The following is a 14,372-nucleotide window of genomic DNA, read 5'->3' on the forward strand; positions in this document are numbered from 1 at the left end:
AATTGGTGTCTCAAATTATCAACATTTAACACTACTGTAATTCATTAATATTGCATTGTTTATTCTTGAAATTTATACATTTTAGGTTATATTATGGTATTGGCCTTTATTATGTATTTTTATCTAATTTAAATTTTATTTGTTATTTTGCTAATTTATATAAAAAATAGGTAGGGGTGGAAATACTCTAAATGTATAAAATTTATTATAGTTAATACCAATATTTTATAAATAAAAATATACATTAAATTTGAAATTAATTTTCTTTTAATTATTATGAGGGTCGATATATTGATATTAATTCTCTATTTATCTTATATATATGATTTTGTATGTCTTGACATAATCTTTGTCCTAACTTTCATCAATTCTGGTATCTTAAGCTTCACATGAAAATGTAGTAATTTTCTGAAAACCATTTTTTCTACCTGGCATTTAGTCACTATAATCGCTGATTTGTCGTCATGATTTTTTATTAAGAAATGGGAGTCTGAGTGTTCAAAGAAACCGTATAATACCAATAAGTAATGAGACGATTAGCTTGATATTTATTCGGTGACTAAGGCCGGTGATGAACTGAGAGAAATCTCATGTGTATGGGATCCTGGATAAGGTCTCATTAGTGCTCCTGAGATTATAACTCTTCCAATTCAATAATAATACACTACTTGTGCTCTATCAATAGCTTGGTGTGTTTTGATCTGTTCCAATGTTAATTATGGAAGAACATGAATGGCTCTGAAATTGTAGGCAACTCTGAACATGATACACAAAAAGAGCAAAGAGCACTCCGCAGGTATTGATACAGAAACCATAATATATTAACACTTGACAGTGTCAAATACACGTGATATGTCTGTGGGATACTACCAGAGTTTCTTTCACCAACCTGCTTTAAGAGAAGGAAACAAAATAAGAAGAAGAAAAAAAAAGCATTGCTCTACATGAAACCTAGTGAGTAAGAATAATAACAGTTTCTCCAATTCAAAATGAGCTCTCAGATCCAACCATTGCTCCCTTGCTCTACCACAGTATAGCTTCTCCACAATTTTAATCCTACAACTTCTTAACTGTACAACACACAACAATGCACAATTCAAGTTTTCAGTAACTCGATTGAGTAGATGCTCATAGATATGGTTCCAAATCAACAATCTGAAACCTCAAAAGCTAAAGTTTCAATCTTTATAAGTACATTAATAAATGTAAGTTTTACCATATACTCACAATTGCTTAGTAGAAACAGAGACCAATCCAGTTTAAGTTTTTTTTTTACCTGAAGCAGCAGTTCTACGTTTGGCAAGCTTGATCTTTCAAGCTCCATCTGCATATCCATCAACATGTTCATTCGTTGCAACTCATCTCCTTAGCAGCTCCATCCTCTGTTTCTCCAACTCAACCATCATCCTCTGCTTCGCACCTTCGATCCTCTCGTACACCTCTCCAACTTCAGAATCCACTCTCGCAAGCTCCCTACACGACGACCCTTCACCTCAGTCGGATATACCTCATCCACTCCACTCTTCTTCCTCACCACAAACCCCCAATCACAGACGTCATCGTCCTCATCCTCATCATCTCGTCCAAAGAGCTCCCACTCGATTTAGATCCGGCCGCATTCTTCAATGCTGGTTTCAAAATTTAAACACAAATCTGAATCTCATCAACCAAAAAAATGTCGACAACCAAAGGTATGATTAATTGCAATAAATAACATCATCGGAATCAATAGAAGTCGATCCAATAGTATGGGCGGGACGAAGAGTGAACGAATCAGCCATAAATAGAGTGATGCTTGACAGAGAGTGATCTTCGAGATTTCGCAGTGGTGTTGGCTGTTCAACGCAGGCAACGAACCCATTTATAAGCGGAGCTACGGTGGAGGATGCTAATTCCACTTTAATGCGAGAGAGTAGAAGTAGTGATGGAGAACTCGTAATGCTTAGATTAATGGATAAATTGGTATTTACAATAAAGAAGACATTTAAAGAGCATAAATGATTGATAGGAGCTTGCAGTAACGGGGTTGAAGACGAAGTGGAAGAGACGGGAAGATGAACTCTGATGCTTCAGACAAAGTTAGAGCTAGGCAAGATTGGACTTGATATGAGCCGTACGTAAATGTAGGGAAAGCCAAAGGAAGTCCAGTTTCGAGCTTTATCTTCGGAAGCAGTAGTGACATGGCAAAAATGTTATCTCTATTGGCTGATTATTTTTTGGTGACGTGGCAGCCTCACCATGAGTATATAGGGCTTTTAGTATAGTATAGATGCTTTGTTGATGTCAATGTTTTACTAGAACTAGGTGGTTGTCGGAATTCGGTATTAACAAATTGTAAGAAAAATATTATTACGTATATTAATGTCATAAATTTGATAATAATTAGAAACATTACAAATATATTTTTAACTTCAATTATTGAAAAATTCAATAGTAAAATTTATTTTAAAGTTGATATTCAAAATAATTGAAAAATATTAGTAATAACAAATGCTTGTGAAATATATATATATGGTAACTATACATTAATCTCTTTCAATATATATTATGCATCTTCTTCGGCCACTTCTATTATTTTTCTCGGTATTATTTCGTTTTTTTATGAAAACTTTTGCTAATGTTTTCCTAATTTTTGACAATTTTGCCAAATATTTATTTTTTCTCAAAATAAAAATACAAATATCATACAATCTACGAACCAAAAAATCCATCTTAAAAGTCTTTCAACCATAACATTAACGTATTCACTTATATTATTTGATTAAAACAAAAAAAAAATAATCAAAGTTCTCACATGGCCTTTATTTTATTTATTCCAATATAAAAGCCTAATATTTATAAAACATATATGGACATTATGGATTGGTAATTATTAAGTATTATAGATACAACTACATTTTTATATAATATGAAATTCATTATCATTATATTGATTTCTATAATAAAATTCTAGAATTATTTTATAGAAATCAATATAATGATAATGATTTCATATTATATAAAAATGTAGTTGTCTCTATAATAATTAATAATTACCAATCTCTTATAAGTCCATATATGTTTTATAAATAATTTAGGCTTTGAAGATTGGAAGAATTATATTTAAAGGATCATGTGAGAACTTTGATTAATTTTTTTTTTGCATTGTTTTAAGTCAAATAAATTAAGTGAATAAGTAATGTTATGGTTTGAAAAGAATTTAAGATGGATTTTTGGTTCGTAGATTGTATGTTTGTATTTTTATTTGAGAAAAAAATAAATATTGGCAAAAATATGTAAAAATTAGGAAACATTAGCAAAAGTTTAATAAAAAGAACGAAATAAGAACGAGAAAAAAGAAGTGGCCGAAGAAGATGCATAATATATATTGAAGAAGGTAATGTGATAGTTACATATATATATATTTCACAAGCATTTGTTATTACTAAATATTTATCAATTATTTTATATCAAATTTAAATAAATTTACTATTGATTTTTCAAATTAATGAAGTTAAAAAATATATTTTTAATGTTTCCTAATTATTATTCAAAATTTATGACATTATATACGTAATATATATTTTCTTACAATTGTTATATACGCGAATTCGCGGACAACCACCTAGTTCATAGTAAAACATTGACATCAACAAAAGCATCTATACTATACTAAAAGCCCTATATACTCAATGGTGAGGCTGCCAACGTCACCAAAATAATCAGCCAATGAGAGATAACATTTTTGCCATGTCACTACTGCTTCCGAAGAATAAAGCTCGAAACTGGACTTCCTTTTGGGCTGTCCCTACATTTACGTACGGCTCATATCAAGTCCAATCTTGCCTAGCTCTAACTTTGTCTGAAGCATCCAGAGTTCATCTTCCCGTCTCTTCCACTTCGTCTTCAACCCCGTTACTGCAAGCTCCTATCAATCATTTATGCTCTTTAAATGTCTTCTTTATTGTAAATACCAATTTATCCATAATCTAAGCATTTACGAGTTCTCCATCACTACTTCTACTCTCTCGCATTAAAGTGGAATTAGCATCCTCCACCGTAGCTCCGCTTATAAATGGGTTCGTTGCCTGCGTTGAACAGCCACACCACTGCGAAATTCGAAGATCACTCTCTGTCAAGCATCAACTCTATTTATGGCTGATTCGTTCACTCTTCGTCCCGCCCCATACTATTGGATCGACTTCTATTGATTCCGTATGATGTTATTATTGCAATTAATCATACCTTGGTTGTCGACATTTTTTTGGTTGATGAGATTCAGATTTGTGTTTAAATTTTGAAACCAGCATTGAAGAATGCGGCCGGATCTAAATCGAGTGGGAGCTCTTTGGACGATGATGATGAGGATGAGGACGATGACGTCTGTGATTGGGGGTTTGTGGTGAGGAAGAAGAGTGGAGTGGATGAGGTATATCCGACTGGAGGTGAAGGGTCGTCGTGTAGGGAGCTTGCGAGAGTGATTCTGAAGTTGGGAGAGGTGTACGAGAGGATCGAAGGTGCGAAGCAGAGGATGATGGTTGAGTGGTGGAGAAAAAGAGGATGGAAGCTGCTAAGGAGATTGAGTGCAAAACGAATGAACATGTTGATGGATATGCAGATGGAGCTTGAAAAGATCCAAGCTTGCCAAACGTAGAACTGCTGCTTCAGGTAAAAAAAAACTTAAACTGGATTGGTCTCTGTTTCTACTAAGCAATTGTGAGTATATGGTAAAACTTACATTTATTATGTACTTATAAAGATTGAAACTTTAAGCTTTTGAGGTTTCAGATTGTTGATTTGAACCATATCTATGAGCATCTACTCAATCGAGTTACTGAAAACTTGAATTGTGCATTGTTGTTGTGTTGTACAGTTAAGAAGTTGTAGGATTAAAATTGTGGAGAAGCTATACTGTGGTAGAGCAAGGGAGCAATGGTTGGATCTGAGAGCTCATTTTGAATTGGAGAAACTGTTATTATTCTTACTCACTAGGTTTCATGTTAGAGCAATGCTTTTTTTTTTTCTTCTTCTTATTTTGTTTCCTTCTCTTAAAGCAGGTTGGTGAAAGAAACTCTGGTAGTATCCCACAGACATATCAACGTGTATTTGACACTGTCAAGTGTTAATATATTATGGTTTCTGTATCAATACCTGCGGAGTGCTCTTTGCTCTTTTGTGTAATCATGTCTCAGAGTTGCCTACAGATTTCAGAGCCATTCATGTTCTTCCATAATTAACATTTGGAACAGATCAAAACACACCAAGCTATTGATAGAGCACAAGTAGTGTATTATTATTGAATTGGAAGGAGTTATAATCTCAGGAGCACTAATGAGACCTTATCTCAGGATCCCATACACATGAGATTTCTCTCAGTTCATCAACCGGGCCTTAGTCACCCGAATAAATATCAAGCTAATCGTCTCATTACTTATTGGTATTATACGGTTTCTTTGAACACTCAGACTCCCATTCTTAAATAAAAATCATGACGACAAATCAGCGATTATAGTGACTAAATGCCAGGTAGAAAAATGGTTTTCAGAAAATTACTACATTTTCATGTGAAGCTTAGATACCAGAATTGATGAAAGTTAGGACAAAGATTATGTCAAGACATACAAAATCATATATATAAAGATAAATAGAGAATTAATATCAATATATCGACCCTCATAATAATTAAAAGAAAATTAATTTCAAATTTAATGTATATTTTATTTATAAATATTGGTATTAACTATAAATAATTTTATACATTTAGAGTATTTCCACCCCTACCTATTTTTATTATAAATTAGCAAAATAACAAATAAATTAAAATTAGATAGATAAAAATACATAATAAAGGCCAATACCATAATATAACCTAAAATGTATAAATTTCAAGAAAAACAATGCAATATTAATGAATTACAGTTAGTAAAATGAGATAATTTGAGAACAAATTGTTGCAGAAGTTTAAAACAAACCAAATAAATATAGAAATAATTGTAACACATCAAAACTAAAATGAAATTTAAAAACACAATATCAGCAAAACGAAAATACAATGTGAATAGGAAAATTGTCAAATACACCACATTCATAATGCCACTTTTCATATTTACACTAATTATTTTTACCTTCATTTTTAAAAGGAAAAAAAGACATTTATAACCATAGAGTTAACTAATCTAGACTTGGAGTTTATAGTTGACGGATGGGATAGAGTTTTTGGAGTGTGAATTTTAGGATTCTAATAAATATATAAATAAATACTTAAATAATATAAAAAACTTTTAGAAAATAGTTTCAAAAATCATTTCAGTTTTCAAAAATTCAAAAAAATAAGTTCGAATTTCAAAAGTATAATTTGAAACATAAATTTATTTATTTATTTATTTATAGATGAAAATAAATGTACAAGAGTCTTTTGACTCTTAATAAAGAACATATTTTTCAAGATGTATCTTTAGTAGTGGTAAACATGAATAATTATATCAAAAAATGGTAAACATGAAATTTTCCATGTGAATAACACAAATATCAAAGTCATACAACATAATCACAAAACAAACACATCCTCTCTTTAACATATTTCAAAACAAACTAATACACTACTATCACTAATCAATTATCATATGAATCAAAAAAAAATTAAATTCATTAGAAACTAAAAACATACGAACCCGGCGCTGAACCCGGCGCGTAGCGCCGGAATGCCACTAGTAAGAATAATGAAAGGATATTATGGGAATATGATTATGCTTTAATTTTTTATCAAATATAAATATTATTTAAGCACAAAATTATGTGGAATTATTTATGGGGTGGTTTGGGCCATTGAGATATGATCTTGGACTCGCCTTATCTTTATATATTTTTTAGTTTGCTTTCAATATTAGTTTTCCAAATTAACTCCTTTAAAATGTTGAACGCAGCCGACATTTCCGTGATAAAAGAAGTTAAATACTTTTCTGCATTTATAAATAAATATCGTTGACAAAAGAAATAAGAAAAAAATTGATAGGGACAGTTTCATAATTTTGTATTGTATATAAGTTTTGTCTTACTTCTTCGCTGTTACTGATATACAGTATAACCTTTTAAATTAATACTATTTAAAAATTAATATAAAATAAAAATTTCTATAAAATAATATAATTTTATAATCTCAAATTGAATTTTTGGTTCAATTAGTATATCGATAAATTAATATCTCTATAAATTAATTTAAAAATTATAGCTTTGGTATAGTTCCAACATTATTAATTTATAGAGATTTCACTGTAAAACCATATGCCAATTCTGAAAAAATGAGTCAAAAAATACTTCATTTTAAAAAAAAATATAAAACGATAATCAATAATAAATGTAATTTTTATTTTTTTTATTATTATAAAGTGTTATTTTGAAAATTTAATGCAATTTATACATACAACTTAATATATTGCAAACTTTATTAATCATACTAATAATTTAATAATACTAATAATTAAATAGATATAATAATAAGAACATAAGTACATTTTAGTTATTTTTTAATCTGTATAAAAAATCAAAATGATATTTTTATAGAACAAAAAGAGTGTCATGTCTTAAGTTATACAAAAAAATAATAAGAAGATTGGTGGGTTAAAAAAGGGGGGGGGGGGGGGGGGGGGGGGGGAAGAAAGAACAGCGACCTCTTCTTCTGTTCTCTTTCTTCCTTTCTCTTTGGGAGAGATTTTAATAAGTTTTCTATAAATTATGAAATGGTTTCCAGGATTTGCTGATTAAACTCTTACCACCAGAGAAGAAAAAGAGCTCAAGAAAAAGAAAGCTGGAGAGAGAGCAGATAGAAACGATAGCTAAAGCTCAATCTTCTATTTCTTTTATTCTCTGCAACTCCAAGGTATTTGCATCTTTCTCTCTCTCTCTCTCTACCATATGTATATGTATATGATGACCGAAGCTGAAAGTGAAAACCTCAAAAGAGATACAAGAAAGAGATGGCGAAGTAAGAAAAACTGTATAATACCTAGTTGACTCCTATCTCTTTCTCTCTTTCTTTTCCTTTGATATTGTTTTGTTTTTTTGGTTTATATAAGATTCTCTGTGTATGTGTCTGAATCCTTACAGGATCCAACAGCTTTGGAAAGAGATATAACTATGAATAACAAGAAATGATATGGGTATAGATACTACAACTCTTCATCATCATAACGCTTCTTGACAACAATTCAGATTCTCTATGTCCCAAGATTATCACCATCCCCAAGGAATCTTTTCCTTCTCCAATGGATTCCACCGACCATCATCTTCCCATCAGGAGGAAGTTGAGGAATCCGCTGTCTCGGGTGCTCCGATCCGGTTTACGAAACCGCCGGAATGTTGTCTGAAATGTTTAGTTACCCCGGCGGTGGCTCAGGCGAGATTCTTGATCACTCTACTAAACAATTGCTTGAGCAACAAAACCGTCACAATAACAACAACAACTCAACTCTACATATGTTACTACCAAATCATCATCAAGGTTTTGGTTATGCCAACGAGCAACAACAACATCACTTCACGTGGCCATCTTCCTCCGATCATCAGAGTCAAGGAGATATGATCGGGACCGTACACGTGGAAGGTGGAAAAGGTTTATCCTTATCTCTCTCGTCGTCATTAGAAGCAGCTGCTGCAGCTAAAGCAGAAGAATATAGAAGCATCTATTGTGCAGCCGTTGATGGAACTTCTTCTTCTAACACTTCGGCTCATCATCATCATCAATTCAATCAGTTCAAGACTCTCTTCTTGATAATTCTACTTCTCATCATCAAGCTGTTGGACATTTCGGGTCATCATCATCTTCTCCCATGGGGGCATCTTCCTCTATTGGAGGGATCTATACGTTGAGGAACTCAAAGTACACGAAGCCGGCACAAGAGTTGTTGGAAGAGTTTTGTAGTGTCGGAAGAGGACACTTCAAGAAGAACAAACTTAGCAGGAACAACTCAAACCCTAATACTAGCGGTGGAGGAGGGTCGTCTTCGTCCCCCGGAGTAGCCAATGATAATCCTCCTTTGTCTCCGGCTGATCGGATTGAACATCAAAGAAGAAAAGTCAAGCTACTCTCTATGCTTGAAGAGGTAACGTTCTCACACTAACATTCTCTAACCAATGAACTAATCTCCATTAAACTTTTGATTAAATTATATGAACCGTTCTATAATATGATTGAATTGAATCAACCAAATTTATATCAGAAATATGATTTTTCTTCATGGTCTTTTTCCCTCATTTTATCAACCAATTTTTCATAATCTCTAGATATGTATTTTAAATAAAAATTAAATATTTGGAGAAATATCGACTGGTACAAGAACACGACACATGCTCTAGTTGGTAGAGCTTGATTACGCAATCCTACCATCACTTATATAATTTTTTTCTAACTAATATCATTATACTCGTGTTATAGTCTAATGTGACATATATTAATGCATTTTTTTAGTGTTACGACTTACGAGTTTGGTGGCATCGCTTAATCAAATTAACATAAGAAATTAAAGTTAGGATTATTAAGTGATTTAGTCTTCCACCAGATTCATTAAAATTAGAGCTTCCTTCTCCATATAAGTTACCTTCACTACGTAACCAAAACTAGTCCTTGAAGTTACTTCATTATTTATCTTTATAAATATATTGTAGTTGACATTATCTTATTTCAAGAATTAAATACGATAATTGCATATAGTAGGAAAACGAAAGACATATTCTGATTTTTTTGCTCGATTTATTATCTTATCTTACCGTTATTACCTCTGGCAGTTTGTATTTTATCTGGTCAAATTAGCTAATAATAACAAACATAAATAATCAATTTATATCGTTTTATTTTAATTGAATTTTTAGGTAGACCGACGGTACAACCACTACTGCGAACAAATGCAAATGGTAGTGAACTCATTCGACCAAGTGATGGGTTATGGCGCAGCCATTCCATACACCACATTAGCCCAAAAGGCAATGTCTAGACACTTCCGGTGTTTGAAAGACGCGGTTGCGGTTCAGTTAAAACGCAGCTGCGAGCTTCTAGGTGAGAAAGAGACGTCGGGGGCTGCGTCCTCGGGGTTAACCAAAGGCGAAACGCCACGATTGCGTTTGCTAGAGCAGAGTTTGCGTCAACAACGAGCGTTTCATCATATGGGTATGATGGAGCAAGAGGCATGGAGACCGCAACGTGGGTTACCTGAACGCTCTGTTAATATCCTTAGAGCTTGGCTTTTCGAGCATTTTCTTAATCCGTAAGTCCCATCTTATCATCTCTTATCCAAATATTACATATCTACTCTCGCTCTTCGATACTAATATTATTAATCTTCCTTCATGTTGACCATACATTATAAAAAAAAGACTACCAATATATGCATATATATACCATGGCCTTATATTTTACTAACTGACAAATTGTTTTTCTTCGAACTTATTTTGGTTTTGCAGGAAGAATAATTAAAATATTATTTTTTGTAAAACAGATGTTTTTTCATAAATAAAATAAAAATGAAATGCCTTGAGAATATTTGTAGTTTTCTGAAAATTATGTTTATTACACCAATTTGATTCAATTACAGTATTTTATTCGTTATTCCTTTGCACCACTAGTAAAAACTATCAGTTATAGTGAAAACTAAGAGCACCATTTTCCAGGTTTTCTTACTTTAAAAAATAGTCTTTTAATTTTTTAGTTAAAAATTAAAAAACAATTTTTATGTTCTCTTAAGAATCCCGTTCTAACTAAAAAATCCTGGATAATGATGTTCTAGCAAGGGTAACAATGCATTGACCTTGAGATTTTCAAGAAAATGGGGTGTGTTTTTGTCAGTGTGTATATGTAACAATTTTTTATGTTCTTTTAAGAATCCCGTTATAACTAAAAAAATCCTGGATAATGATGTTCTAGCAAGGGTAACAATGCATTGACCTTGAGATTTTCAAGAAAATGGGGTGTGTTTTTGTCAGTGTGTATATGTAACATGTTTTGCATGGCAAAGGGATTAAATAACGAATAGTAGTATAATAAAAGAAGTTTACAGAATGAGATCACAAACTTTTAGGCTTTGGGATCGTAATAACATCCTAAGGGTTTCTTTATAGTTTCCTCTTTACTTTGCCTTTAATTCTTTTTCCCATATACTATTATTCAAATAAGTAAAAATGCTATTAGGATAATTACAAAATACGTCTCAGATTTGTCAGTGTTGCAGTGTCATTGGTATATTGTCTCTTAAGAAAGACAAAAACTAAAAGAGAGAAAAAACTAAAAGCTGATAAAAGCAATTTCCTTTCTTATTATTCATCAGAACTTTCTTTATTTAATGTCTGCGGAATTTTACTATTCTGTTGTTAGTGAAGTAAAGAAGAGACGAGTTGTACAGTTCTTTTCTTGTGCCTCTCTGTGAAAAATGTGCTTTATCATGGAAAAAATTAAGTGAAGAAACAAAACAAAAATCAAATGCTTCTTCTATTCTGCAATCAGCTTTTTCTTTTGTCTCTTAGATTCTCACGCCCTTGTAAGGAGAAAATTTGTACCTTTTCTTGCATCTATACTTGATTGTGTTTTTTCCTCTCTTTCTCTTTATATACAAATTTAATAAAAAAATATAATAATAGTATTGGGTTTAGGGTTCTAAAGATTGTGAAGTCATTTTCTGGTCTCTTTCTCAGGTACCCAAGCGATGCTGATAAGCACCTCTTGGCTCGTCAGACTGGTTTATCCAGAAATCAGGTCAGCCTTTATAATAGTATAATATTACTGCTCATACAACAACTCTTTTAGTCACTCATATCTGTAAGTTGCCCAAAAAAAAAAAAAAAAAAAGTCACTCATATCTGTACTTAATTTAAAATTTTACTATATATATCAATCATTTCGTCATGCAAAACCTGATATGAGTGGCTTCGCGTCTATTCTCTTGCATGGATTATGAATATGAAATCATTTTTCTTGGGGCTTGTTTCTTCGTTAAATACATTATATATAACCATATATCACACTAGTATATAGGACATAGAGTTGGAAGAGAGAGATAGTGAGAGACAGACAGACAGAGAGACATAAATACTCAAACTAGGACCATATTTCTCATGTGCATGAAAGTTTGAAGCTTTAATTTCAATTGTAAAGACCAGCATCAAATTCTTGTTTACGTAAATTATCTTGCCACAACTCCTTCATACTCTATATCACAAAAAAAAATATCAAATAAAAAAGTCAGTACAAATGAAAGAATATTTTAATTGTATAAATTAAATATATTTATTTTCAATTTCAATGTACTATAAGTAAATAACGATGAAACTAAAACTTTGATTTGAATAACCACATTAAACTTGGAAAATATATTCCTTTTTAAACTGAAAATAATTCTGGAACGTAATTTTTTAACGGAGTATGAAGTTTAATTTGTCCTTGTATCCGTATAATTTGTTCGCATTTTCTTGGTTTTCAGGTGTCGAATTGGTTTATAAATGCTAGGGTTCGTCTATGGAAACCAATGGTTGAAGAAATGTATCAACAAGAAGCAAAAGAAAGAGAAGAAAAAGAATTAGAAGAAAATCAAAAAGAAGATTATCAACAAACAAACAACAGCAGCAACAACAGTGACACGAAGCCCAATGAAAGCAACTTCACTCTCGTTCAGACAATAACTGCACAAACTCCAACAACGACGATGATGACGCCGACACCTCACGAAAACGACTCTTCATTCCTCCCTTCCTCCGTCGTAACCGCCGCTCCTCACAGCGTTTCAGACGCTTTCACCGCTGCCACGTGTCAGCAAGACGTCAGTGATCACTTCCAGGTTAACGATGGTGTCATAAGATTCGGAACCAAACAGGCTGGTGACGTGTCACTTACGCTTGGTCTACGCCACACTGGCAATATGCCTGATAATAAGAACCCTTCTTTCTCCGTTAGAGATTTTGGAGATTTCTAGTCTGCCTTCGTCGCTTCTCTACTGATTAATCAACTTATAATAGTGTATTTTTTGGTTGTTTATAGGAATATGTTTTAGTCGTCTCTTCACAAACTCTTAAAGTTTCTTTTATGTATCCCCTCTCGTAAGAAGAAGAGAAGTACACATAAATTGATCATATACTTGGCTATAAAAAGTTCTATAATTTTTTAGAAATGTAACTATGTAATATATATTTTAGTTTCTTTTTCCAAATTATGTCCTTAATAATTTTGTATCTACATTAAACTTATTTACATGTTTTAGAATAATGTTTTATACATATTATTATCCCTTCTGCTAAAGAAAAGAAAAACATATTAATATCCGTGCCAAAATTTTGTAATTCTTTTTAAGTTGGGATTTTTACTTTTGGACAGCATATTTATGTTTTGTACAGCAGTTTGATGTTGTGATTATCTACATAATTTCAAATAAAATCTAGTTATTATTGATATGATCCTAACTAAATGTCTGCAACTTTGTTTAGATGATAAAGTAATATTGGTAGAATATGGTTTTGTTCAGATTATACCCCTACCAATTTTTTGTTTGTTTTAGATTAATTAGGCTTATGCTGACTTAAGGATTCTTCCACTTGATAGAACCTTTTTAAAACATATTCTTCTATTTGATTTTACTGTTAAACGACAAAGTAATAGGAAAACGCCATGACAATTAAGCGACATTATAATTTCCTTGTATAACGAGATTAATCTCCTTACTTACTACAACTATGTGTTCTTAATTTATTAATGGCAACGAAGTACGTTTGGGACACTAGATCGTCTTATTAACAATTGTATTCTTTTCAGTTTATATAAAAACGGTTTAATACGTCAAATCAAATTCATGTATGTTATGTGCTTCTTTCCCTCTCAACAACATAATTTCCCTAAAATTCCAAAGGTTTGGTTACATGTCATATATATAGGCATATCTCAACCGAGACGCTAACATTTTAATTCCACAAAAAGGCGCTAAGAGCTCATTGGTATGGTGCTACTCATTCCTTTGTTTACAATAGGGACTCATTACTTGTTCAGTTTCCTTAAAAGTCACTTAAGTAATTTTGTCAAGGAACATCTACATTTCACCTAAATCCATATATATTTGCGTGAATTTATATTCCACGTATATATATGTACATCATGCCATATTATGGATAAAAGATTATTTATAGTCTGACTGTTTACAACCTAATCAGTTCCGTTCACGACATATACGATCGATCTATGATGTGTACTTAAGATGTTGAGCTTCGATACACGCGCGCTTACCTTAACTGGTTGATAACAGATTACATGAGTACACTTAATTTTCAAATATTTTTTATTTAATTATTAAGGATTGCATAATATTACTACTTAGTTAAGAGAAAAAAAAGATTGCATAATATTAATGCATCCATGTTTGATGCATAAT

General features: G+C 31.9%; 1 protein-coding gene and 1 pseudogene across 1 annotated transcript; both read left to right on the top strand.

The window, feature by feature from the left end:
* The first annotated feature begins 4,054 nt into the window (after positions 1-4,054).
* Positions 4,055-4,633, top strand: LOC125578218. The gene is made up of 2 exons (XM_048740562.1): positions 4,055-4,058; positions 4,287-4,633. The coding sequence occupies exons 1-2, from the start codon at positions 4,055-4,057 to the stop codon at positions 4,631-4,633; spliced, it is 351 nt and encodes a 116-aa protein (XP_048596519.1).
* A 3,180-nt stretch (positions 4,634-7,813) lies between these two features.
* On the top strand, positions 7,814-13,124 carry LOC106368641 (annotated as a pseudogene).
* Positions 13,125-14,372: the final 1,248 nt, after the last annotated feature.

Source organism: Brassica napus, chromosome A9, assembly GCF_020379485.1.
Source record: "Brassica napus cultivar Da-Ae chromosome A9, Da-Ae, whole genome shotgun sequence".
NCBI lineage: Eukaryota > Viridiplantae > Streptophyta > Magnoliopsida > Brassicales > Brassicaceae > Brassica > Brassica napus.